Raw genomic sequence first — 27,993 nt, forward strand, 5'->3', positions numbered from 1 at the left:
GACGTTTATAAAGCAAAAGATATTATCTCTTTCCTCACCTCCCAAGAAAGTTCAGTGTGACTAAGCTAAGGCTTACAGATTTTATTTTTGTTTCAAGGAACAGTGATGGGCAGTGTTTGAACTTGAACTCCAGTGTTGGTTGACCCTGAGTTTAGAACCTAATTTATCAGCAACTTGTGCCAGGCCAAGTTATCATCTCTGACCCTCTGTTTTCTCACTTATAAAACAAGGATCATAACAGAAACACCTTCATTGTTGTCTTACAGAGGCTTAAAGAAGTATATGATAATAGCAGTTGTGTGTAGTTACAACATTCTGTGTTTAAGACCTTGCCTACAATTTGTGGTCCTGTAGACCAGCAAGACCTCATCACTATGGAGCCTGCTACTAATATAAAAATCTCAAGCTTAGCTCCAAACCTCCAGACACAACATCTTCATGTTAATAATATCCATAATGTATTCATATGCTTCAGAAAGTACACACACACACACACACACACACACACACACACATAATAGGCAGGCAAATCTTTGTGAGTTCGAGGCCAGCCTGGTCTACAGAGCGAGATCCAGGAAAGGCACAAAGCTACACAGAGAAATCCTGTCTTGAAAAACCAAAACCCAAAAAAAAAAAAAAGAAAGAAAAAAGAAAAGAAAAGAAAAGAAAAAGAAAGAAAGTCCAAAGTGAATCTAAAAATCACATGGATTGTGCTAGTTAGTTCTTTGTCAACTTGATGTAAGCAAGTCTGGGTTATCTGTGAAGAAGAAACTTCAATTGAGAAAATGCCTCCATCACAATATCCTGTAAGCAAGTCTATGTGGTATTTTTCTTAATTAATGATTGTGATGGGAGAGCCCAGCTCACCAGGCAGTGCCACTCTGGACAAGTAGTCCTGGGTGGTATAAGAATTCAGGTTGAGTAATTCACGGGGAGCAGTCCATAAGTAGCTCTCTTCCATGGCTTCTGCTTCAGTTTCCACCTCCAGGTTCCTGCCCTGACTTTCTTCAGTAGACTGTGACTCAGGATATGAAAGCCAAATTAGGCTTCCTCCTCAAAGAAAGGTTCTGTTATGGTCTTATCACAGCAATAGAAGGCAAACTAGGACGAATGTTTATAGGCACTAATATGAACACTGATATTTCTTTGAGGGAGGGGAGACACTGGCTTTTTCTGTCTATTAATGAAAGGTTACTAGTCTATGATAATACAGTGAAACATAATAGAAAAACAAATGCTTTCTACTGTTAAAAGACAAAATAAGGAAATGAACAAAAAGCTCAACTTGGAAGGAAGCATTGTGAGACATACAGTCTATGAGTCAGAATTCAGATGCCTTTTTAAAATGAGGAAGACATCACATTTCAAAAGAAACTTCATGGTGTTCTGTTTTCTTTCTTCCTTTACTCTTTGCCACTAAATAGCAACCTGTTCTGGAATCTTGAAAGCCACCAAGAAGAGGAAAACCCAGGTAAGATGTTTGGCTAGTCCATTGACGAGGATGACTGGGCTTCAAAGAAAATATTTTCTGAGAGAGTCAAATGTTAGACTGCAGAGTGGACGCTAAAATCGAACCACATAGGATGATTTCAGCTTGTAGAATTTGGTGCTCTGCTAGAGCTCCCATAAAATGGAAACAAGTAACTTTTGTGCTGTTTCCACAGCTCCCGTACTATTTTGAGAGTGGCCTCTATTTCACAGATCTCAAAGGAGTCTAAGGTAATTTTTCTACCCACCTGCCAGTGTCCTGGCAATGGGCAGGTTTGTGCAAGCACAAGTCATGACATATCAGCCATCCAGACTGGAGAGCTTAGGCCTTGAAAACCATTGTAAAGGAAAAGTCACTCCCACTGGTCTCCTTTGTCTGACTCATGGCAGCCTTTGATATTTGAAAGGGAGGCCATTAATAGATCATAATCTATTTATTTTCCTTTTCCAAAGAAGTGCTCCCAGCAAGGAAAGATCTAGGTGTGTGCACAAGACGAAACCTCCTGTTGGAACAATAGATACCTGCAGAGGAGCCAGAGGAAAAAGACCAGTTCCCGCCCACCTGATTCTCACTTCAAGCGAGAGGATGGGCCAGAGACAGCAGGCTTCCCTTGTACCCAAGAGCTCCGTATCCAATTAGGGTGGAACGGGCCTGGAGAACAAGTTCTGCAAAGCAGGACACTGGGAACACCAGTTTGGAGATGGAGCCCAACCACAGATGTGGGCACAGAGACCATTCAGTTGGCTTCAACGGTGAGAAAAGCAATGGAGAGTGGAGCACACAAGCCAGCAGAAGGGGAGGGGCTTAGATCAACTCAGACTCTGATCCAGTTTGTATCCAGATCGGGCAAAGATTAGGCCCTTCCCGGGAGCTTCTGTGTACAGCTGGTCCACAGACCACATTCCCAGTAGTAGGGGCCTCTTGGCTTTGGAAGCTATGCCTTCAAATAGTAACCTGTTATGTTCTCAATACCTTGCGTTCCACACAAAACCTAGATTACTAAGCTAGGTGACATGATCTTTTTTACTGACAAGAAATCAAAAGCTGGAGAAGACCTTAGCTGTGCTAAGGACCCGGTGAGCTTGAAACATCTTTCTCTACTTCAGGATCATTTCTAACGAACCCTACACCCCAGAGCTCCTACATTTAAGGGCTGTTATCAAAGTCACCATGTAAATATCCATCCTCAGATTCGCTGGAACCCAGGAGGCGGTGCTCATCCCAAACTCAAGCCCACAGCATAGGATGCTAATTTATATGGATTTCCTGGCTCCTGTGGACCACATAGATTTGTGATCATCAGGAGCTCATGGTAGGAAGTGCTTAGAGAGCTTCTCTGTAACCCCAGCATTAAGGATTACAAGTAAGCTTGCCTCATGTCAGATTTTGCTGCCTGGAGTAATATTTTCAGGGGTTGATCTGAGTCATAGCCAACAGCAATCTATTTAATAATGCATGTCTGGCAGTAATTATGGTCATTATGGAATTTTCTTCCAGACCAGACTTAGGAAAGGCAATATGTGACCCCAGGACTGAAACTTGGCTCCACCACTCTCTGGTCATACCAACTTGGTAAGTTGCTTACCTTCTCTTACCTTTCCTTAGTCTCCTCATCTGTAATAAGGAGATGATAATAGTGTTTTCATATATTATAGGGTTTGCAAGGTAATTAGATGAGTTAATAGAAAATGAACTCTAAACTCTGGCATTGGGCTTACTTACCCCACTGAAATATCAATTTCATGTAGTTCAATGTATACAAATGAAAAGTTTTGCTTAATTTTTCTGACACATAGTAAATTCTGAAATGCTAGCTGCTTTATCAGGTGCCAGGAATTGTGCTAAACACTTTCCTGGTATTCATTCTGTCACTGGTCTTTAAAGGGCACCCCATGACACTATCTCAAGATTATCAGCTAAGACATTGAGTCTCAGACCCTGTGATCATCTTGCTCAATTTATAGCTAGAGAAATGAGAATCAAGCCAAGAGATTTTATGTTGAAAGAGTTCTCTTAGTTACCACTGAAATGGGGGCAAAGGTAAATGGGGGTTGTCCTAGTTAGGGTTACTATTGCTGTAATTAAACAACATAACCAAAACCAAGTTGGGGAGGAAAGGTTTATTTGGCTTACACATCACAGTCCACTGAGGGAAGCCAAGACAGGAACTCAAACCTGACTGGAGGCAGGACCTAATGCAGAGGCCATGGAGGAAAGTGGTGCTTACTGGCTTAGTCTTTGTGGCTTGCTCAGTATGTTTCTTATAGAACCCAGGAGCACCAGCTCAGCAGTGGTGCCAGCCACAGTGTGATAGGTCCTCCCACATCAATCACAATGAAAATGCTCCATAGGCTTGCCTACAGCCGGATCCTACTGAGGCATCTTCTCAACTAATGTGCCCTCCTCATCAACGACTCTGGTTTGTGTCAAGCTGACATAACACTAACCAGCACAGAAGTACTATGTGATTTCTTCCAGACCCTTTCAGATGGAAGCTCCTTTTCTAGAGTGCTGTTTCTCAAAGTGTGGTACCCATCCCAGCAGTATCAGGGTGACTGGGAATTTATTAGGCATACAAATGCTTGGGCTCCACCCCAGACCTACTGAATCAGAAACTTCAGGGTGGGGTCCAGCAAAGTGACTTAATAAGCCCTTGCTGTGACTGAAAATACATTTTTTTTAAAACTGTGAAACAATTCTCTAAGGACACTGACTCATGCTTCATTAGCAATCATCAGGTTCAGTGATTATAATAGTAAGTGACTAAACATTTCAAACTCACCATCCAATTCAGATCCATGGGTCACGGTGAATGAACGCCCGCTGGGGTCCTTGGTCAAGTCTCCATCTCCTAGAATAATGGGTAATAAAAAAAAAAGTCAGTGCTGTGTGTCACTCACACTGTCATCTTTCTTTCCATGGGTTGTGTTTTCAGAAAGACATCATCTGCTAACAGCGAAGAAGTCACCGCTCATATTTAAGACACTGATGAGTGGGATAGAGCCTTAATCAAAATTAAGGAGACTGAGGCAGCACAGGCCATCCTGGAAGGCCAATTAAAGTAGGGTGTGGGTAGAACCCCAAGTGCATAGCTAAGGACTATTCTGGGGGAAACAGTATGATGCTTCCACAGGGCTGGGTTTTGAATGGGACACTTCTTAGTTTGGATAAGGGTTTTAATACTGGAATAGGATCACTTAAATAGGTGTACTCTGACTTAGACAATGCAGCATGAAAGAGGTTTCTCTGAGTCTGCAACAAAAGAATCTTAGGGATGAATGAGGCAAAGACTCAAAAGAAAAAATAAATTATCCAGAGAGGAGAAAGGTCAAACATAAGTGAAAACAAAAGTGAAATAATGTGAGTGACATAGAGCTGGGAAATCTCAATTGGTATTTTATTTTTCAAAAGTTATGCCTGAATTTTCAGCTATTACTGTTATGATCCCATCTTCCCAAATATCCATCACCAGAAAACTTTAGGTGGAGACAAACTCAAGAGGGGCTAAATTTAAGTCCAAGGATCAAATTTTAGGTTCATCATATGGGAAACACACACAGAGAAGAAGGGATCCTAAAATTGGTAGAGATCATTACAAAGGTACCTAGAAAGAGAACACAGTGAGCTGCTCATCACCATTCCCTGGTCAGGAGAGGGCTACTTGTAATTGCTTCTAACTTTATGAGAGAGACTGCTTTTTTCCTCGGGTAATGGTTATCATAACAGACAATAGCACTTGCTGGAATGCCACACTGAGAGTCCCACCACCAAAATCACCATTTCCAAAGCCATCACCATCACCAGGCCCATCACCGCCACTACCATTGCATGATTCAGTGCTTTACATTAAGTGTACAGATTGAGAAATATATGTGGACAGAAATATACTTTGTGAATCTTCTGGAAGAGAACAGGGAATGAGAGTCAGGCCATTTACTCATCACTGAATTCACAGAGAACGGAAGGAAATCCAGATACCACCGCCTTTCTTACATTGATCAGATGGGATCAGTACCAATGTGTACTGATTTGGTAGAAAGCATTTTATTTGCTAGCAATTAGACTCTGCAAGCCACCTAAAGAACTACAACTAAGATTGCCTTTTCAAATTGAAATCCATTAAGTTGCATGACAGATGGGGTCATTTAGCATGGGAACACTTGTGGCACTCCTAGATTTGATTGCTTCTGAGGGAATTAACAATAGCACTTGGAGGTCTGAATGAAGAAAAGACAGTTATTAATAAGGACACTTAAGCAAAAGCCTGCAGGGTGTAAGGGGGCTTGGGCTTGCCAATACTGCTGAAGAGTATATTTAAAGCTCCTTTTCCTGATGCCCTGGAGTGAAAAGCCAAAGAAAATATGCCATGCACATGATATTCTGGGTTTTCTTTCCCTCTGTCAATCAGAACTTCCCCATGGCCATCTGTTCTACACATGTGATTCTCATGAGACCATTTTCTTGTCTTTTGGGAAAATAGAGGAGGTAGATGTCTTTCTACAGTGTGTGTGTGTGTGTGTGTGTGTGTGTGTGTGTGTGTGTGTGTGTGTGTGTGTTTAAGGTTATTAATCACTAATGTGTTAGTGATTGAGTGGTAAGAGGTACCTGGATGATAAGCATGAGTGGAAGTAATAGTTTCTTAGCCAGAGAAAGTGCTTTGTACTATCCCTCTCTACAGTGTTAGTTTCTTAATACAAACAAAGAAATAAAGAAATAGAGAAGATTGCCTATTTGAGAGAAAGGTCTCATTCTTGATCCATGTCAAACTTAGTTGAGCAAGTCATATGTTTACAGCTACAGTAAAAGTGAGGATCCCAGTTTATTAACAGTAAATCATGAATTTTGAAGCACACCATAAGTAGAAAAGGTTTATGTACCAACCCATCACCAAAAATGAAATGAACAGTCCATCACCAATTAAAGATAATTTCATAGCAAAGATACTAGTATATGAAAATCATTTGAATGTTTAGTTAAGCTTTAGCAAATAGGCAGAATATGTTAGCTGAATTAAATGAAATTGCTGATATTAAACTGTTTTTATCCACAAAAATATCAGTTTCACATGGTTCAAGTTAATATACCACAGAATGATGAAAAGACAAAGCAAGAAAACCCACCAGGAGAGCCAAGTCACAAAAAATAAATGGAGATTACACCAGGAAATGGAAGCATTATTTTATCTCAAATAAGTCCAAGTTAGCTGGCACTAGAATTGATGACCAATGATGAAAACTATTTCCATGGCAAAATAATAATAATAATAATAATCTAATCACAACCTGCACATAAAATATGCCCTACAATAGGAAAAACATATGTTGTTTCTCCAGAGGAGCCGACCATATGACAAATGGCCAAATTACCTGGTAAGGAGCCGTCAACATTAAAGTTGGAGTCTGCAGCAATAGTAACTTCAGTTTCTCCAAAGACCCCAGTCTTAGCAGGGGTCACTGGGGTGAGAGTCCCATTTTCCATTGTGTCTGGGTAGTGAGGAGTGTAGCCTTCCAGAGAAGTAGTTGCGTCTTTGGGAAGGCTTGAACCTCTTCTTCCGTCTTCACCACCACCCCTAGCTGCGTGGAGGTGGAGTCAATGACAAGCCCACACCTGTATGGTCACCACCCACCATGTGCTTGTCTTCGGAAGGTAAAGTTGCAGAGACAACTTTCTCCTTGTTCTCCAAGACCAGATGCAAATGGGACTGAACAAAAGCGATGTTGTCCAAAAGACACCAGCCGGATAGCACTCAACAGAAGAGATTTCTGTGACTACTACCCAGAAGAGGCATTTACCACAAGATTTGTCTGAGTCATCAAGGGGAGGTTAATCCCATTGTGACCATGAACTCAACTCAGGTACTACAGGATTTTGAGCTTTTTTTCTCAGTTGGATCCACCTCTGGGGAAGGGGAAGAAACAAACTATTGGATGGAAAGGTGAAACCATTCTGTCTACAACTGGAATAATAAGTTCAAGATCCAAAAGACCTGAGTTTACTGACTTAATTTTTTTTCCTGTGCCAGAAGGGTATTGCTTCTTAGTCACCAAAACCATGTAATTGTGGTCCAGAAGACAAATAGAAATAATATTAACATAATGGATATCAAGGAAATCTTAGAGAAACAATAATCATTTTCAAAACCAGGTTACTAATCTAATAGCTTTAAAATTCAGCAGAAAAGTTTGTACATAATGTACAATGGCTTCTGAAAGGTCTATAAAGCAGAAGAATCAGAGACCACCACCAGACACACCTTTTAATTAAAATTAACATATAAAAACAAGCAACGAATGCACCACCACCAAAGATACCACAAAGTACCCATAACTTATAGATTTCCGCTAAATAGCCAAAGCTAGTTGATGTGACTCTTACTGCTGGATGGCAGGATAGAAGTTGTTGGGTGCTCTTTGTCTTCTTCCAGTTCTTCATGTGATGTAGAGAAGTTCTGAGAATGACTCTGTGCTGTTTCAATGAGGGATGAAGCTAGTGTTATTTAGGAACCATGATACAAGTCCTTTGTTATCCACTTACATGAATGAACTAACTATAGGATAGCAGATGGACAGATACAATAGGAGAATGATATTTGTGCCCCTCATCATCTGGTGATTGATAGAAATATACAGAAAAATTATACTTTGTCCCTAGTTAGCTTCTTTGTCTCTCAGTGAAGTTCCAAAGTGAAGCCCAACCCAAAACTTTGCTCTCCACGGACCACTCTGACCCAACTGCACCAAGGATCCCAGAATAACAAAAATCACAGAGACATGGAAAGTGGTGCTGTCGTTTTGGTTGTCCTAGACAATCAAGGTCGACAAGTTGTGGACAAAGAGGTTGTAAGGAAACCAGTGCTATGTAGTGAGTGTGAACACAAAAGAAGCAGCTCAGCTCCAGAGAACTTCACAAGGAAATACATGACTCCCTTGTAGGGAGCATTGCATTTCAGCTACTACTTTATTAGTAGGGCTGTGATCTCACCTGTTACAGGGTTTCTCTTCACTGCACCTAAGAAATGCTTGCCTCAGCAAACACAGGGCCCTCAGTGACAGGTATCAATCTGAGATTGAATCACTGCCCATATCTGAAATCACTTTGACTGTTTTGAGTTCTTTTCTTTTGTATTCTTGAGGTAGGTAGTGAGTGACCTCTGAAGTACAGGTGCAAAGGCTCCATAAAATACACCCATCAACCATGTTCACCAAAAAATAAATATAACCAGGAGAGAGACATTCACCATTATCCCAAACCAACATCAGAACAAAGGCGAACAGTAACACAAACTGGAAATACAAGTTCTGTGTTGGCAAGGGCCATTTATAGGCTTATTTATGTCTCCTTTGATGCCTAACACGGTGCTGTTTACATTGATGACAGTCAGCACAGACCTGCTGGTCTTTTTTCTATGCCCAAAGGGCTCCTATAAGGGACTCTGCCCATTATGTGTAGCAAGCAGTGAAATGAGGCCTTCTTAATTTTGGGATTTCTTTAATATTCTGCCAAGAATTTATGAATTTGGGTTCATAAATTTGGGTTGATCCTTGGGCTATCCTTATACATATGGTGAAAGTTAAGAGTACTAAAAATTTCATATTTCTTCCTGGCAGATATTTAATGACTAAAAAATATGTTAGCAAATGGCTCTTTTTGACTCCAGGGACTCCACCACCTTGGTCAGTTATTAACATGCCTCGCTCCTCCTCTCAAAGCTGAATGTGATTTCTCTATTCGCTCTGATGATCTGGCCCTCACATTACACAATCATGAAAGTAGTCTTTCTCCTTCCTTGACTGGAGGAAGGAGACTGGGAATCAAAAAGAGTCTATTAAGGGATTGGGATTTAGCTCAGTGGTAGAGCGCTTGCCTAGCAAGCACAAGGCCCTGGGTTCGGTCCTCAGCTCCAAAAAAACAAAACCAAAAAAAAAAAAAAAAAAAGTCTATTAAAACATAGAGCAACCACTCTACTAGTGATGGGCTTTGGTGTCACTCACATGAAGTTAGAGAAGAAAAATGGAGATGAATTAAGCCTCCATATCCTTCTACTAATAAAAAGTCATCGACTCTGGAGGGAACCCTGAATAAAGATAAAGTTGGGTTTAAAGAACTCCCATAAGAAAGACAGATGATAAAAACAGATTCACCCCCTGCCTGAGCTGAGCCACCTAGCAAAGACGGCCCATTCTGCCACCAAATGTGACATCTTGACCAATGTGAGCAGATGTGAAGTAGGAAGACAGGTCAGCAAAGGGGCTGTGAGTCATTATCCTTACAAGTCGCCACTGAAAGTGGTCCTGGGCTGCTCAAGTCTTCCGCCGAATGGGTATTTGGAGCTGCAGTAGGCTGCAGGGTTGTACTGTGACTGGAATCCACATCTGAAGGAATTAAATCGGTGTTACTCCCTTATTCCCTATGCCATTGCCCGAGGGCCATTTGTCTTATAGCCAAGCAATTTTTACATTCAGCCTGGAAAGAGGAAAGAAACAGGTTCACGTGTCCAGAACTGGGATAAATGACTGTTTCTTCAAGAGTATCACAGGATATAAATGGTTGTCATTCTAGGGCAGAGCTAGATGAAAGCTATCACACATTTGATTGTTTTGTTTAGTCTGAAAGGAAGTTACATGAGCACAAGATGAGGCTCAGGAACAAAGGGACAGAAATGTACCCCATGTGTGACTTGTTTCATTCCAAGACAGACCAGCACAGTTAGACACATGAAGACAAGTGACACACACAAGCATCGTGTCACCTCCTGCTCACCAGGCCAAACAAAACAAAACAATACCAACAAAAAGTTTTTAAACAGCCATTGGATTCCCTTATTCGGTTATTTCTGTTCTTTTGTTTTTGCCTCACAAACTAAACACAGAAAACAAAAACAAAAACAAAAACATACACATTACTTAATATAACTACATTGAGGAACAGGAAGTACCCATAAACAAAGAAGAATCTTTCTCCCCATAAATACAAGAAAGAAACATCTTAGGAATTCTGATTATAGTGTTCAGTGGTGCAAAATATCCCTGAAGTAATTAAAAAGGCCGCTCTTTCTGATGGTTATCACAGATCTATTGTGGGCTGGAATAACAAGTTCAGAGTGAAATAGAGGCTAAACAGTCCATAAACACCATCAATACTGCTAACTCTACAATTTTCTCAATCCGCCCACACCACTGCCTCTGGGGAGATCTAATCAGTTCCAAAGGCTCCAGTGGGAAGCACTGGGGTGTGGGGCACCCACTTTGGAACTCCAGCCTTTACATGCTAAAAGCAAAGACAGACAAGATCTCTGTTAGAGAAAAAACGTAGGGCTGATTCTACCATCAGGATTTCAAAGAAGAAAGGCCAATTATCCATGTTCAAAATTTCAAATGGATAGCCTACCAGAAATAGGCCTTGTCTGCTGAAGGTTTGCATCCACTCTTGTTCATTTTTCCTTTTATATGTAAAATTCTTTGAGAACTATCATGTCATTGTATGGTTGAAGCTGTCTTGTGTGTGTGAAACATAGCAAAGAAACTGTTGATATGACCACCCCATGACATAGTTCAGGTTTGTATTGTAGATATGAGAGAGAGGAGAGCCAGAGGCATCTGGAAGAGTCCAGAGCAGAGAAAGAAAAATATAGACCAAGCACAATTGGCAGACTGGACATGGCCAGGGGTAGGAAAGAGGGGCAGTGGGAGGGAATAGTGGAGATAGCAAGGGATAGAGTCTAGAACGCAGTGAGAGAGTTAAAGATAGAGAATATAAAAAGGATGAGTAGCTGGGGGGAGGGAAGAGCCAGGAGACTGGCATGGGGGGCTTGGAAATGTTGTAACAAGTACTTGTAAATTGTGATTGAGGGATCTTGGAAGCCAACATGGGCACAGGTATATGTCAATGGAGAGTCCTAGGTCCTTTCTGCCAGAGGTAAGGGAAATGACTCCTTTTGGCAAATGGGAACTGGTTTCACAAGTTCCTGAGGAATGCTGGCCTTTATCTAACCACCAGAAATCCTCCTATAGTCCAGCTTGAGAACTCGTTTCTGGATATTTGGACTGCCTAACAGCTTTTCATTGATGTATTTACCTATGGAATGCAATCTTCCTTTCTTCTTCAGGTTGGACATTTAATAATGATTCTGGAATTCTTTTACTGGGTTTGTTTGTTTGTTTGTTTACTTATTTATTTATTTATTTATTTATTTACTTACTTACTTACTTACTTATTAACATGGGTCTCTTCAGCCCCACCCCCAGGAGCTAAGCACATAAAACTGTGTGCTGGGTTTTGCCTGTGGCACCTCAGAAACTCAACAAAATGGTTCCAGCCTAGCCACTTCCTCTCTTTTAGGACACATTTATCCACTCACAGTGATATACCCATTCCTTGGCTTTTCTTCCTTTATGTATCTGTTCACATGCGTCTCCTTTTCAAAAAATCCTCCATCTTACTTCATTTTTATGACTAGCCAGGTTTTTGTGTTTTTTTGAAAGACCACATTCAGTCCTTTGTTCTCTAGTGGTCGTTGGGAGGTGTGGGGTTATTTATAATAAATAACTCTAGATTTATAATATCTAACTTTAGATTTCTTTAGTGTTCATTATTGAAAATATGAATTTTCTATCCATTACTGACTCATGCTGTCACATCTATTGTGCTGTTAAGTATTTTCTTTTGTCTGCTGACTTCTCAGTCTCTTTAAGCACGAATATGAATTATACATCCTTGTGTCTCCATGATATCTTACACATCTAGTGCATATGCCACATACATGGCTGTTAATGGGGTATCTGTTCACTAATATTAAGATAAGATAGTATTTCTTGAAAAAGGAAGCTATAGATGTTTTTGGATTTACTTTGGAGATAAAAGTGTAGTGATCCAACATGGAGATATATTCACTGCTACTAGAATGTATTTCAATCAGATATGTGTAGAGCATATGGCTGGCAATTTATATCCAGAAAATACATCTAAATGAAAATTCTCTGAAAAAAAGCCCTGTATTGGTTTTTGGAATGTTACATTTTTGTCATAAGGATATTTTGTTAAAAAAAAAAAAAAAAAAAAAAAAAGTAATTCAGCCAGGCAGTGGTGGTGCACGCCTTTAATCCCAGCACTCGGGAGGCAGAGCCAGGCGGATCTCTTTGAGTTCGAGGCCAGCCAGGTGTACAAAGCAAGTTCCAGGAAAGGTGCAAAGCTACACAGAGAAATCCTGTCTTGAAAAAACAAAAAACAAAACAAAACAAACAAACAAACAAAAAGTAATTCTACTCATGAGTGTGGTAGAACCACAAAATCTTCTACCTGTTGAGTCCTGAGAGCACAGAGGCTAGCAGTTCTTCCTGTTTCCCTCAAGCAGCTTGCTGCTGTTCCAGTGAAGGAAAATTGCTTTTAAATATAAAAACTAGTCAAATAATTCATAACCTTCCTTTCTTGCAAAACCACAACTAATATCTTTTGCTTTCTATTTTTAAGTGGCTTGTGTGTAAATAAGAATGAAAGGCAATAGGAAAATAGGAGTTTTGTCTCATGTACAAGTTGTCTATCCATTAAGTTCATAGCCATTCAAGGAGGGCCAAAAGTGGTCTAAATGCTAAATCCTTCAATATCACGTTATCTCTAAATGAGGCAATAATACATAACTTTAACGTTTTCTGAGTCATTATGTTGTTTATTTACATTAACTACTCACCAATTTTTTTCCATCACTTAGATTTGTCTATGAAAACCAAAATTTATCTTTGAATCTATAATGGACTCAGTCACTGAATCGAGTTTCTTTTGAAATCTTTGTACTTAGAAAGGAAAAGGATCTTAAGAATCTCCCGTCCTTAGCTGGACACAGTAGTACATGCAATCCCAGCACTCAGGAAACTAAAGCAGGAGAATCATCAAGTACTGATGACCAGCTCGGGCTCTGTAGTAAAACCACCTTAAAATAAGAAACAACCCATCTCTCCTTTAGGATGAGTAACTTCTACTCTTATCAGTCTAAGACTGACTGTTCTTTAATCTTCCTGCCAAATTCTTCACTGTCGAACTAGAACTTTGTATGTAGAGGGATGTGCACATCCACTCTTTACCAACTTGTATCATGAAATTAATTTTTGAAGGCACACAGGATGCTTAGGAAAGTAGACTGAACTAAAATCAATGGTACATTTCAAAGGGAAAAAGCATTTAGTTGATTCTAAGAAACATAGTATATTTAAAGGTCTCAGGTGTTGTTTACCATTCCTTTCTGTTTGGTGGTCTTGTTCCATTGGATGTGAGATCGGGTCGAAGAACTCAGTCCAGGAGACATCCTCTTGACTCTGCGTTGTCATTCTTTGACTTGGGTGGTTGTTGTAGGCTGAGGCTGGTGTGACCATGAAGTTCAAACAATTGTCAAGATGTTAATTGACATTTGGGCAGGGATATATAGACTGATTTTTTGAAAAGAGAAGATAATGACAATAACTTTCTAGTACTGAGGACAAAGGTGCTGCATCAGTTTAGAGTGTTTTCCCAAGTTTGGTTTCATTTGTGCTCATTTTCTTGGTCACCAGCACACTGGTTGGAGGAAGCATAGCATTGACAAGTGCTGGAATGGATAGAGGATGAGTTATAGGCATCAAGGGAAGATGAAGTCATTCTCAACACATGCTGCCATAGTCCCCTAAAGGAAGAGGGGGAAGAGCTCAAGTGCATGATGTCACTCTGTGACAAGCACATCCCACAGGGAAATGCATAATGAGCTGCTGGGGAGATACAGAGGACATCAGGTAAAGGCTTCCCAAGTGATGGACATGAAAGTGCTGCTTCTCCCAAAAGCACAGATGGAGTCCATTAGAGGCATTGCTTTTGCTCAGTGAGAAACGGCACTTGGGCACGTGGTTAGTGCCTTTGTTTTGTTCTGTGCCACTGGTGAGGCATAGGAAGAAAGGTTACAATAGCATCCCCTAGAAAGAAGCACACCAAGGAACTAGTCACCAAACCCGCTGCTCTACCAGTGATTCATTTACAAGCTGCCGTGCACTGCAAAGAGGTTACGTATCAGATTGCAGATGGAAACATGGAGATATTTTCCACTTATACCAAGCGGTCATGTGGAATTCACACACTTTGCAGGGCAGGGTGAATCACAATGCTTAATCACTCAGACAAAAGCATCATGCACAGGAGCTTGCAGATGCATGTTATCATCTGGCATCCTTCAGAGATGCTAAGATTTAAGTCTATTTCCCACAACCCCACAGTTCCAGAATGGAGAAGATGGCTTATTTGTTAATGTGATTAAACAGTTGTACATTTGAGGAGATATTCAAAACAGATAAGAACAAAAGGTCAGATGACATCACCCAATCACCCAGGTATCTTTCTTTTTCTTGTAATGCTTGGATCCACCCCCAACACTAGATTTCTAGTAGAATTCTTTCTTATAATACTAGTATTTCACATAAACATAAGGAAAAAACAGACTCATGTTATACAGTAAATGATTTTTAGAAAGCAGAAAGGGGGTTTTAATTAGCTAGTGTCTCTGTCATTGTCTCACTATGTGATGCCTCAAACTAGATAGGAAAACCACACACTTCCAGACTAGCTCTATTTCTTCTTTCATGTGCTTCTATCTGCGCCTGGCCATGTAGCTTGTTAAAAGAATTTACAGTCTGGATCTTCGTTCACTTCAATATGATGTGTTAAGAAGCTGAACACCTTGGACAATTCCTTCAGTATCTTTTTTGTGCCATGTTTTCAATGCCTAGCATTGAACTCAGAAGGTAGTTTCCACCCACATTGTGCAACCCTCCATTACCAGTTGCCCCTGCTGTCACATGGGAGTCTTCAGATGGTGTGGTGGGGTACTTCCCCTGCCATCCATTCTCAAACCACTTCTCCTGCTGGGTAGCTGCTTCTTCTGGGGTACTACTAGGAGCTGCCCAAGCTGTGAGGAGAATGCTGATGGTGAGCCATATTGTTCAGTTTCATAATAAGCCTTCTGATACATCTTTCTACATTAAGAGCAGTGATGGGCAGGTAGGTAGATACATACATACACATACAGATACATAGATACATGATGATACATACATGCTATATACATACACATAGATACATACATAGATAAATACATAGATACATGGGTGACAGATAGATAGACAGACAGACAGATAGATACAGAGACAGACAATAAAAGTTAAGGGGATAAGCAACTAATATTCTGACAGGCAGAGTCTGGAAATAAAACTCTTAATTTTCCAATCCTTTAATTTTCCAGATGGGGAAACAAGTTTCATTTGCTAAAAATCCTGTACCCAGAGTAGCACAAAGTCAGGACTAGACCCTAGCCTGTGGATTAAGATTCTAAGTATTATTCTTACTTTGATATTGTCTATGGCCTCACATATTCTGACAGAAAGAGCTTCTGTTGGAAGAATAATCTCTGTGTTCTGGTCATTTTGTAGTGAGAAATGTCTTATCTAGCAACTCACAACACTATTATAGTAGAAGACCTTTGCAAACAGGCTGGACAACTTATGACCATACTCAGCAGAAACATTCTGGCATGGAAGCTATTGGGATGCCTGAGATGTTACTACACTGATCTATCATGTGTTTGTCTAGGGACATTTTAAAAGGCTAAAATCTCTTCTTAACAAAGCTAATTCAGTGGAAGAAAAGACTATTCTAGCCAGTTGGGGAATTATATAAATAATAACAGTATCAGACAGGCTTAACCTTTCAAGCGCTGTTTTAAAAAGGCAAGATGACTGGGATAAAATCCCATCAGGCTGCTTCCTGGAAAAGTCAGAAAGCCACTGACATTTTCATCTGTAGCAGCTCATAGTGAATTTCTGATTCATCAAGATAATTAGAGACTATAAATTACCAAACCAAAATAACTTTCCTGACTTACAAAACTCACTGTATCTCATTATCTTAGAAAATGAAGTGTGAGAGTTTGTAATAGCAAATAATTTGTTAAACGAAACTCATGCTGACTTTGCCTTTGCATTTTCCAAACAATTCCTGGGATTGATTATCCAAAGGGAGGGAGGCCCGAATTGTATGTTATTTTCCCTTAGTTAAGTCACTATCTCCCAACAAATAATAAAGTTAGAACAATTTTGAATGTAATTACTTTAAAAAGTCAACATTCAAAATTGGACTGCCATGCTACCCAAAGTTTAAAGAATAAAGGAGTACACACATGTGCTCACAAACATACACATATGTCTACATTCACTTTATCAATTTTTATGTAGGTATAATGATCCTTCAAGTACCCAACCTTGACCTGGTGTTTTCAGTATAGTCAGGAGTGGGTTAGGAGAACAGAGAGCTTCAATTGCAAACCATAAGGGCTGACTCTACTCTAGAAGTTGAAAAGTCCCCTTGATGAAATCCAGAGGTTACAAATGTGGATTTTGCAAGCACTGACTGTAACTTTTCTTTGTTAACTGTATCTGGATTTTCAAATCCATCATATTTTGACATTGCATGCATTTATCCCACGCTTCTAAAGTAGTATTCTGTTTAAGTGCAAGCTGTGTTACGGTAATTGATAAGAGAGCTGTTCAAACCCAGGGGAGACTGGAATGGGCTCTGTTTTCTCTCTTTTCTTTTTTCAACAGTCTGTTTCTTTGTTAACTCAACCCCCAATCGTTATGCATATATCAAATCAACTAGGGTAATGGATAGAATGCAATGTTTGTCAGACGTGCAGTACAATGCCCAGAACTTATTAACCCATGTCTCAAGCTTTTCCTAGACTGTCTGAACATATCAATCAAACCAGGAATTCCTCAGCTCTTTGTTTCCTAAGTAGCTGTTTCGTACATTTCCTCTTTAAGAGGATTTGAAAATTGTGGTTGAGCCATACTTTTTAAAATGATGCAAGATGTTATCACAAGGATCAGTTATATTCCAAATAAGGTAGGCATCTCTCTGAGATACAGATGAAAGATGAATACATTTCACTTTTTCTTTTTCTTTGTTTTCTTGTCCTAGGTTCATAATCCATTAGTTTTTGGAAAATCTTAGGTATTTGTCTATAAGTAGAAATTACAAGAGCATCAGGGCCTTTCCCAAGTTGCTCTGAGTTGATTTTTTTTAAACGAAAGAAGGATAGCTTAGAATTTGAAAAGAAACCGTATGAGTCCTGACTTTCCATCAAGGACACAGTGGTACCATTCTACCTCAGAGTAAGGAAGAGAGTGTGAGAATAAAGAAACTGGGTGTATCACAGATCTTCATCAAAGATGATTTCAAAGATCTGCCCGCTTGTGAAGTGAGCACAATCCTATCACACATTTCTGAAAACACACACCAACTGCCAAAACAGAACCATTAGGAATCATTCACACAAAACCAGCATCTCATATTTATTTTGTAAGCATTTTGGTCTCTCAGAAAATTTGACAACTTGTCATCTTTCTTCCCTACTTCTAAAAAATTGTGTGCCTATGTGTTCCCTTCCGAGGTCTGTAGATAAATTACTTGGCAGAGACAAAAGTTGTGGTCAACAGCTGAACAACATCTCTGCTAACTTGAGTACCAGTACTTCAGAGCATCATCCTTCTTACTTGTGCTTGTAGCATGTGGGGTCTCCTCTTCATCTTGATACTCATGGTGATTGAAAGGAGGCTGCGGTTCCCAGGTCGAGTTTTCTCCATGAGCAATGGTGCTTTTTCTGTCTATATCTGTTATGATGATGGTTAAGTATACTGTGACTTTTAACCAAACAGTCTTTAATAATCCTTTACTTCCACTAAAGTACATGTTATTATACTGGTCCCATCCCTAAGTACTATCTCTAAGTACTTACTCTCAATAAATCTGAGTGATTTCAGTGATCTATTCTCAGAGAAAATGAACAGGTACAAATTTTTTGATATTACTTATTATTGAACAATAACTACTTTGTCAGAGACAGTTTCATAAACCATTCATATATATTATTTTTTATAACAAAGTGACATAAAATACCTTGTGACCAGGTAGTATGGTTGATAAATGACTCCCATGTGGGGTTGAGTACCCTCATGAAAGTTTGCTAAAGATTTGTGATGAGACATTAATTAAATATCCCACTGCTTCTGGGCATTTGGCCTTCATAGCATCACAGGCTTTGAGGGAAAGTATCATTAACAAAATGTGCATAACTCATTACCAGTCATCCTGGTGGTTGTCTGAGGTAGTGCTTCTGAGTTTGAATGACTTGGCTTCCACTGGGTCCAGTCCTGGTTCTGTTTTGTGTGGTCAGAAACCCGTGGAGTGGATGAAACTGTGACAATGATGAGTGAGGCAATAGAAAAATGTTATTTCTGGAACCTTCACTGTTTGCTTTGTACATGCCGCTCTTCTGTGGTCTACACACCAGCTCATCTATACAGGGCTGTATAGATGGTTGAGTGGAAATGGAGAGAAAGGAGAGAGCCTTCAGCTTCATCCGCCATGTTGTTTTGTATCTCAATGTCCTTCACATTCTCTCAGAGAATACCTTTGGGTTTAGAACATGAGATCTTCTGCATAAAATAGTCAAGGAGGTTGTAGCAGCAGGAAGAACAGCTTTGAAAATGCTAGCCCTCCACCAAGAATGACCAAAGATGTGAAGAGTTTTGCCAATCCATGCGAACTGTAGGAGCCCTCTGCACCTGGAAGTCCAAACCATTTGTTGGTATCACTGACAGGTGTTCTAGTTGTAGAACCTCAAGCTGAAGAGATTGACAGATGAGTTATAACACAAGAATCACTATTTTGATAGTGATTTTGCTGAGGCAAAGAAATAACCACAAGAGCCAAAGATTTCATGTAGATGGCCTTTGGAAAGAATCTCTGCCTTGTAGAACCATTTGGCTTAACTGCTTTTTTTCCAAATATATACCAAAACCCCATGAGATTCTCATTAAATACAGAACATGTTGTAAGCAAGCTACCACAGCCACTGAAAGAGGACCAAGATGCATACGTTCTTAGAAAAGAGTAAGAAGTAACCAATCACCATCAGCACAGCACACTGGAAAACAAGCAATATCATGCAAAACAGGAAGCTGGGCACAGAAGGGGCAAAGGAGATCCATTGTGACAAAAACCAGAAACTATATCTTTTGTAAAAAAGAAAAAAAAAAAGGCTATTTGCAAGTTCATCTTCCTTCAAATTTTACTTTGACACCCAGATAACACAAAACCATTTTACATGTTAAAAAAAATGTTTTTGAGTCATTAACCACATTTTTAATAAGCATGAAAAAGTGGTAGTTAGCCCAAGCCTCCAGGAGAAAGAGAGAATCCTGTTGAATTAAAGGGCGTAAGTGCTAGGAAGAAAAGTGAACTGAAATTGAATACACACCATAAAGATGGGGGGGGGGGGATGGTGTAACAACTTTATCCCCTGGAGTGTGACCAAATTAACACATTTGCAAGTGGGTCTTTTGAGATTGTTGTCTAAGGAAGCTACATCCCAAATCCAGAAGACAGTGTCATAGTAATGCTCAATGTGTGGGGTTCTTTGGGTGCTTTTCTAATATTCCTAAGTTCTGCAGAGTCTCCCGCCTGAGGAATACACCACTGAAGTATGTGTAGAGAAAACCTGGTTTGTCTCTAGTATGTACTGAATTGGTGTCTCACACTCAGATGTCTTTAATCCACAAGCTACCTTTAGATTCTGTCCTCACTAGGAAATGAAATCCTCCAATTGTAATAGGACGGATAAAGCTCCTGCTGTCTGAGAGAGCTGATACTACTCCCAAATCCCTTCTCCAAATGTTAATTGAATCAGGTTTATGATTCTCATCTCTGTCCAGCAAAATTTTAGCTTATGACAAATTTAGGGAAATTGGGCATCGGGCAGAACCTCCTTAGGAGGTTTTATAGAGCTCACAAATTGGCACATGGTTACATAGTGGTGTCACTATCTGCTTTTTATTAATTAACACTGTCTTTTTTTCAAGCTTAGCTGGCATTTATTCTTCCTTCTAGTATCATCCTATCGTATTGGTGTCCAGCAAGTTGGCTGAAACTTTATGAATTTTTTCCTTTGATTGTAACCATTTTTTATTGCTTAAGAAAGTTCTTGAGCTCTGGCTCCCATGTTTTAAGCCATTCTAGGGGCCCCCGGCTTTCAATTCAAGTTCATGTGCAACTTTTAATTCCCATACTCCAAGTGACATTAACATCTGTCCCAGAAGTCCACAAGCCTCCTGAAGGCAAAAGTTCTGGCCTTTTCATCTTTGTGTTCCCATCATCTGGCACAGCAGGGACACAGCGAATATCTGTTGTGGTGTTCTAATATGCCATTCCCTAGCCACACTAGAGAATACAGATATTCTATAAGAGAAGACATTGGAAAACAGGAAGAACACACAGTGTCTGAAACTACACGATGCTATTTTTCTCAACAATGTGTTTTGGTTTCCATTCACAAAATTTTATTTCCTCCTCCAAAATCTTTTCAGAACAGAATTAAGGTAAAATAATAGGTTCACTCATTTTTCATATCACCTGTTTCCCAAAAAAGATATTATATATCATTTAGGTCCCTCAGCAAGCCTAGCATAAGTGGTTCTACTATAATTGATTATTCTTACTGGTGCTGGAGATAAAATCTTCATCATCATCAATGCCTGATCCAGAAAAACTGGGGTATTTGTCTGTTTCATCTTCATTTTCCTCATTTGGCTCCCAGCCTGTTGGGTTGGTATTTGACTCCGTACCTGTTGTGGTGACTTGCATTAGTAGTTGAGCTGGCTACCAAGCAACCCATTTCACCAAGGAGGAAAGTCAGGCATGGGAGGTATTATGGAGTTCCCAAGATTTTAAGATGAAAGTAAAAGAGTAGGTTTGTATATCTGTAAATCCTCATCTCTAAAGCTATTATGTGGACCTTAAACCAAATGGCTATGATCTTTACGAGTCAACATTGTTCAGAGAGGCTAAGAATAAATATAGGTAGAGCTTACCTAAGAAGTCAGAGAAAAACACAGCAATGCAGGGGCCCATGCACATTTCCCCTTGCTTTCAGATGTCTTTCCTATTACAGCTTTAGAATATTCTGCTGAAGCTAGGGTGTCAGGAAAGAATAGGAATGTTTCATGTGTCCCTACTTGCTCTATCAAGACGCTTTCAGTAAAACCCCTATGTCAAGTTCCTAAAATTCCATAGTTATGATCGTATTTTTAAAGTTCATTTGTTTTCTTTTATTCTTACTTCTTATCAGGGTTCATTGGTTATATGAAGTGAGGGGTTTCATTTTGAGATTTCTGAAAAGGTATACACAGTTTCTCAGTCTTTATCTTTTATCAGATCCTGTATGTCCAATGTGAATAGAAGGACCACTGTTCATCCTCAATAAAATTTCCCATGGAGGAAAAAAAATCAACTAACAGAAATTTTCTTGCCATTTATTAATCAGCTGAGAGGGTTCAAAGAGGCTGATGACTGTGGCCCACAGTCCAGATTTTGAGAATTTCTCACTTTCAATTTTTGGATGCTGCTTTAAAAAAGAAAATGGAAACCTTAGACCTCTTCTCAGCAGTTACTGCAAAAGGTGTCTCTTTAATAAAAAGGATTCTTCTAACTTTTGGAAGTCCACATGGTTTTCTTATTATTGGTGTTCAACCCAAGACTAAATCAATTGATAAAAATCCTCTATATTTTGGTAGCCAAGCCTATGCTATTTTACATTCTCAGAAAAAGTTTTTGACTTTGGTAATTTGAATTCCATAAATAAATAAATAAAAGATCCTAGATGATCTTTTAGTGTTGAAATGTTGTTATCACAAACTCCCCCCAACTTCCCAATTAACTTTATCCTAGGCTATATGGATTCCAATAAAGTATAGAGAAGAAAAACCATGTATTAGTGATATTAAAACAAACATAAAGATACCAGAGTTCATGATCCTTCCTAAATTGACACATACATTTATAAGACAGAATGACATTTAGACTTTAACCATATCCCATAGGTTAATGAGAATTATTAAAGGCTGTCAAGCAGGCATATGATACATATCTGTATCTCATTACCAGGCATCTTCGTTGTTGTATGAAGATGACTCTTGGACTCTGATGGTTGAAAAAACCATGAAAACCAGTTCTGGGCTTCTTGCCTCTTGGGCGGTGTTTCAGGGGTGGTCATCAAGGCTGTTGTAACCATGATTGAATTGATTGTTGAAATGTTAATTATCAGTTCCTAAGAAATACCATGGTAAATGTTTTCACTCTCTCCCTACCCAGAGACTCATCTTTTCTTGACATTGGTAGTAGAAAGAAAGGGAGAGAGAGAGAGAGAGAGAGAGAGAGAGAGAGAGAGAGAGAGAGAAAGTTCTGTTTCTTTCAGGAGCCCAAATGGATGTCCATAGAATGTCAGAGGTGGAGGGCCTTAAATATCAAGTGGTTCATGCTTCCATCTTAATATGAAAATCCTGTGCTAGATATTTGTCTGAAATCCAGTTGGCAATGGAGAAGTCTCAAAAATTGCATGAGAATTGTCTAAAGTTTCAGTCTCTAAAATAGAACAAGAATGTTCTTCTAAAAACTGGAATTAAAATATCAGGTGATATTTTAAACAATTTAATATTGAACTAAACAATTTAAGATCCTCTCCAAATCTGAGCATTTGTGATTTTAGTTGCCAGCTCTTAGGAACCCAAACCCTTTGATATTCTTCACAATTGAAGGTGGCCAACCAATATCATTCCCAGGAGTTTAGGGGATGATATTCTGTCGGAAGTCACAGGTACATAACCCTATGAATCCCAAAAGCAAGTGAGAATGGGACAAGTAGAGGGACATAGAAGAAGATGTCTTCCCACCATTTTCCAAGGAGGGTGCATGTACCCTAGAGACATTGCCCATAACCATTTTCATGTCAACACTGTACTTTACAAGAAAGAGCAGTCCATTTTGAGTTCCATTTTTAAAAAATAGTATAACATACCAAGAAAAACAGGGAGAAATGAAGGGACCCAATGACTCCACCAAGATCAAAGCAACAGTCTCGATTTGAACACTCACAAAGGATGTCAATTATGTCATTGTGATACACATGGGAATATAAAATAACAGGAAACTAAAAGACAAGGATAAGTTTAAGCAGAGAAAGCTGAAGCCACCAATAAGTTTCCAAATACAACAATCAATGAAATTTCTTTTGCCAGCTATCAAGAAAGCTGAGAAACAATTCAAGAAGAAACACAGCCACAGAACCCTTCGGTTCACACTCTTTGCCCTATGAAGATGTATCATACATGTCAGCATAACAAACAGCATTTTCCTTATCCTGCCATCTCTTCCCTACACCCACCCACCTCATCATATTAACCATTGTAATGTGCTAAAAACAGCAGAACACCAGCAGAGTTTCCTTACATGATCGTTTGTGGAAAGAAAGATATAGTTCACCAGTGTCTTACAAGGTGAGCAAGTGAATAAGGCCATTTTTCCATTTTTATGACACCCTGTCTGCAGAGAGAATGCCTATTTAGAAATATGGCCATATTATCTGCCCATATAGGTTAATAAAAGAAACCCCTATTACCTCCCATTACTATAGACTGATTCCCTTTCTCAGTTTCCCAGGCAAAACTGCCAAGTCAAATACCTGAGAGCTAATGACCAAGTGTCTCCAGAGCTTTCTTGTGACCCTTACATGATGTTACAAAGCAACAGGTCATTGTCATTTCTTAGAATTTTTTCATAAAAGGTTTTTAGTGTCCAAAGAAATAATAAAAAAATCTATGCTTCTTATTCATGAATCAGCACTTCTCTCTCTTATTGATATGATTATTTGGTCAGTAGATGTCTTTCTGGAGATCACCTCATGAATGACTACCCTAGTTGTAGGGAAAATAATCTGACTCTGTATTCATGTTGCCAAAATGAAAATAGGGCATTTAGGAGACACTAAATCCACAGGTCTCTGTGGCCACTGAATGATATCAGAACGTGATGCCAGCAAGGATGCTGTCTGAATATGATAATGAACACCCACCCTTAATACCTCACTGAAGACAGGTGGCAAGCAAAAGACACAATAGTTTACCTGTAGTTGTTGTCGTGGTGGGCTCCTGAGTCTGAGTCGTGGATTGTGAATTACCAAACCAAAACCATATCCAATTATTTTGTTTCTGAGATGCTGCGTGGCTGTTTGAGTGCACAGTTGAGGCAACTAGATTAATTATGAAAATATCATTTAGTGAGATTTCCCTGTACTCTATGAAACCTGTACTCTCTGTCCTATATAGAATATCTCTTTTTATTATAGAATGAGGATTTTAAAAAGGGAAATTGAGGTCCACTTTTATCTTTTCAGCCTCCTAACATTTCACAAAATCTTAGGACAGCATTAAAAAAAGGCAGATTTGGGCATCAATTCAATGCTTCTCAGTCTTCTCTTCAAACCCCTTCAAATTATGACCAGAGAAATCTCAAGCAGCAAATTAATTGTGATGATCTGGAGGTCTTCAGTGCAGTCCAGCTTACAATGACTTCCGTTCATGTATCTTCAGAGGGTCTTTGAGGAGGTCTGCATCTTTTCTGTCTATTCAGCACTGTGCCCAGGTAGCCTGAGAAACTGCCATTTCAAAGCTCCACCCACATTCATCAAACACAAGTTAAACTTTACAGTTGAGCAAGAATTCTGTAAAAAGTGTATATTTAAAATGTTGTCACTAGATGAAAGTTTCTTCATTATCTATCTATGTATTGCTTTCCCACATAGAATCGACAGAAGCAAAGAACTATTGAACTCTATTCAAGTTAGAGAAAGGATAATAAGAACAGTTGTTAATAAAAAAAAAAAAAAAAGTCTTTCATCTGACTTTCAAGTTGGACTGGTTTCTAGAATGTTCCTCCATAAAAACAAAGTGGCAAATGCCATTGGGATAAATGTCTGAATCAGCTGGGGCTTTGAAAAGAAAATGTTTTAAATCAAACACCTCTCTGAAAATCTGTGATCTTCTCATACTGCAGGTGGTTCCTGCATGCCATGGAGAACCTACTGGATCCCACGTGAAGTCCAGCTTAGAACTGGGACATCACAAATGCCAAAGATCACATTAGTGACAGCAGAGATAGAAGACCCACAATTCCCCCAGTAAGGCACCCACAAGAGTCTACAGACTTCCCACTATAAAAAATGGCACTAAAGATGCTTAGTTTCCAGCCATCACCGTGAAGTACCCTGGAGAAAAGCAGCTAACCAGAAACGGACACGCGGAAGACAAAGGAGCATTATTTCCATCTTCCTAAATAGAGTTGTGTGAGAGGAGACAATGAAAGAAGTGTCAGCCTAGCTATCAGTTTCCAATTTGCCCCACCCAACTAAGGTCATGCGAGACAGAAAACAAATTACTCATTTGACACCCAGAAGACAGGAAGTAGAGCTGTCCAAGGCAGGAGCCTATTTCTAAATTAAATCAGGCTTCTTGATTCCAGAGAATTCCAGATGACCAATAAGAAAGGGCCGATGACACACCTCCAGGCAGACTCTTCCAAAAATAACATTTATAATTAGCAGCCAGTGGGAAAACCCAAGTCTACAGAGCCTGTTGTTCTTGCTAGCTTTCTCTGTGGCCACCCACTGAGCACCCTTGAGGAAGGAACAAGCTGGTTAAGCCAAACACAGCTTCTTCCTTGTCCTTAGCCAGCCTGGCTCTTGACCTCTGCCCTGCTACATGCTAATCTGCATCCACTCCCTCTCACTATGTCTCAGCCCTCCGCCCAACAGTGATAAGTAAGCCCTTGGGAAGCTCTTCTTTGGATTCAGAAAGGAGGATTCTATTCAGAAGGCTTATCAGTGCCAACTCTGGCACACCACATGCTACATCCAAGTAAACTTACCCTGGTGGGTGAATTAGCCTCTCTTCCTTGCCCATTAAAAGGAACTGAGCTACATGCTCTGTAAAAATGAAATCAAAATTCCTTTTCCCTCAAATCCTGAGCTATGTTTTTTGTTAAGCTTCATACACTTCTTTCCTTTGATTTCTGAGCTAGGATGTTGTAGCCACGAAGGTGGATCCACCTCTGACCCCCATAAACTAGAGCAGTGTCTTGAGCAGAGAAGACACACAATGTGGAGTGAATGGATGACAACCTCACTCACCCTGGTTTCTCTTTTGACAGAGAATAAATGACCCGGGAGGGTGTGGGATGCTTGAAAGGATATCCCTTCTGTGGACAGATAGAGTCTGTGTACTAGTGTATGTGTGGAGGCCAGAGGTTGACATAGAGATGTTTGCCTCAATTACTTTCTACCTTAGTTTTTAGATAGGATTTCTCACTGAACCTGGAGCTCATTGATTTGGCTAGACTACCTGGCCAGCAAGCTCCAGGGCTTCTGCCATTGTCCTTTATCAGGATTATAGTCCCATGCTGCCATACCCAAGTTTTTATGTAGATGTGTGGGTCTCAAACGTTAGAATGGGTCTGGTACAAAATTAAGTCCTCAAAATGGATTTGCTGACTGGCCAGCTTGAATGGGGAAGGATCCATGCTTAGGAAATGGGCTAAGGATGACATGAGACTGACGCGCTGCCTACTGCGCTAAGGAGGCGCCTGTCAGGCTAAGGATGATAATATAATTTGCCAATTACATGTGAAACTCCCACCCCAGATAGGCTGTGATTCCAGCTGCATTCAATTCTTATGTGACAGATTTCATCAGAAGGTTCTTTTTGGGTGGGAAATGTGACTTTAGTTAAAACTGTTCTGCTTCCTGATGAGACCATTAATCACTGTGTTGGCCAACATCTGACAACATTGCACACACTAGTCATAAGTACCTTTAACATAAGTTGCATCAAAAGGGTGGGGGACCCAAGAAGCTGCACATTATTAGAAACACCACCTGCCTGCTCTGCAGAAGCCACTGTGGGGAAGTAGTTCCCAGGACACTGCAGACAACAAGGTCATCAGAGAGTAAATGACAGGAGGGTGTGGGAAGCTTGAACAGACATGCCTTGTGTGTAAGTTTGAAGTCTGTATATTTGTCCATGTGTGGAGGCCAGAGGCTGACATAAAGATGTTTGCCTTGATTGTTTTCCACTTTATTCTTTGAGATGGGATCTCTCACTGACCCTGCAGCTCACTCATTTGACTAAACTGGCTGGCCAGCAAGTTGGGGGCTTCTCCTGTCTCTGTCTCCCTAGTATGATGATTGCAAGTGCATGCTGTCATGCTCAAATTTTTATGTGGATGCTGAGGATAAAAAAAAAAAAAAACACCCCAGATCCTCATGCTTGCAAAGCAAGCACTTTACCCATTGAGCTATCTCCAAGCCCCCAGAATTTGATGAAGAATTTTTTTTGGACAGACTTCAAAGAATTTTCTGGGAATGACTAGAATCCCGCACCTGTTCACATCACCCTTTCCCCTCACTCAGCAACCTGATAACAGAATTGAAAACACTCTGAGTGCTGTGGAGGCTTCCTGGCTTCTGAGTGACTGAGTAAAAAGGGCCCTATCTTGAATATTCACAAGCCAGTCCATTCCTGCCAAACCGTGAAGAAGCCAGAGTCCACCCTTGG

At 39.9% G+C, this 27,993-nt stretch overlaps 1 protein-coding gene and 1 long non-coding RNA gene across 7 annotated transcripts in view; one reads left to right on the forward strand and one right to left on the reverse strand.

Moving 5' to 3' along the window:
- The window catches only part of Cd44 (CD44 molecule (Indian blood group)), an 86,479-nt gene that overhangs the window by 11,025 nt on the left and 47,461 nt on the right, over nucleotides 1–27,993 (reverse strand). Inside the window, exons 6-16 of one of the 5 annotated variants that reach the window (XM_036184576.1) lie at nucleotides 24,510–24,635; nucleotides 22,493–22,609; nucleotides 21,052–21,177; nucleotides 18,636–18,749; nucleotides 18,049–18,165; nucleotides 15,279–15,398; nucleotides 13,713–13,838; nucleotides 9,760–9,861; nucleotides 7,865–7,954; nucleotides 6,856–7,062; nucleotides 4,272–4,340 (exon numbers count right to left, since the gene is read on the reverse strand). In XM_036184576.1, the coding sequence (XP_036040469.1) occupies nucleotides 4,272–4,340; nucleotides 6,856–7,062; nucleotides 7,865–7,954; nucleotides 9,760–9,861; nucleotides 13,713–13,838; nucleotides 15,279–15,398; nucleotides 18,049–18,165; nucleotides 18,636–18,749; nucleotides 21,052–21,177; nucleotides 22,493–22,609; nucleotides 24,510–24,635 (1,314 nt within the window). Of the gene's footprint in view, nucleotides 1–4,271; nucleotides 4,341–6,855; nucleotides 7,063–7,864; nucleotides 7,955–9,759; nucleotides 9,862–13,712; nucleotides 13,839–15,278; nucleotides 15,408–18,048; nucleotides 18,166–18,635; nucleotides 18,750–21,051; nucleotides 21,178–22,492; nucleotides 22,610–24,509; nucleotides 24,636–27,993 lie in introns of all 5 variants that reach the window. The other 4 variants (XM_036184577.1, XM_036184573.1, XM_036184574.1 and 1 more) reach the window with 4 other exon arrangements.
- Nucleotides 685–27,554, forward strand: LOC118582077. Of its 2 annotated transcripts, XR_004944727.1 has the most exons (4): nucleotides 685–1,471; nucleotides 1,665–2,241; nucleotides 2,987–3,061; nucleotides 25,439–27,554. It is a non-coding gene; the product is annotated as an uncharacterized LOC118582077 (long non-coding RNA). The 2 variants fall into 2 exon arrangements; XR_004944726.1 differs by having other exon boundaries at nucleotides 685–2,241.

The sequence above is a fragment of the Onychomys torridus genome, chromosome 4 (assembly GCF_903995425.1).
Source record: "Onychomys torridus chromosome 4, mOncTor1.1, whole genome shotgun sequence".
NCBI classification, from domain to species: Eukaryota; Metazoa; Chordata; class Mammalia; order Rodentia; family Cricetidae; genus Onychomys; species Onychomys torridus.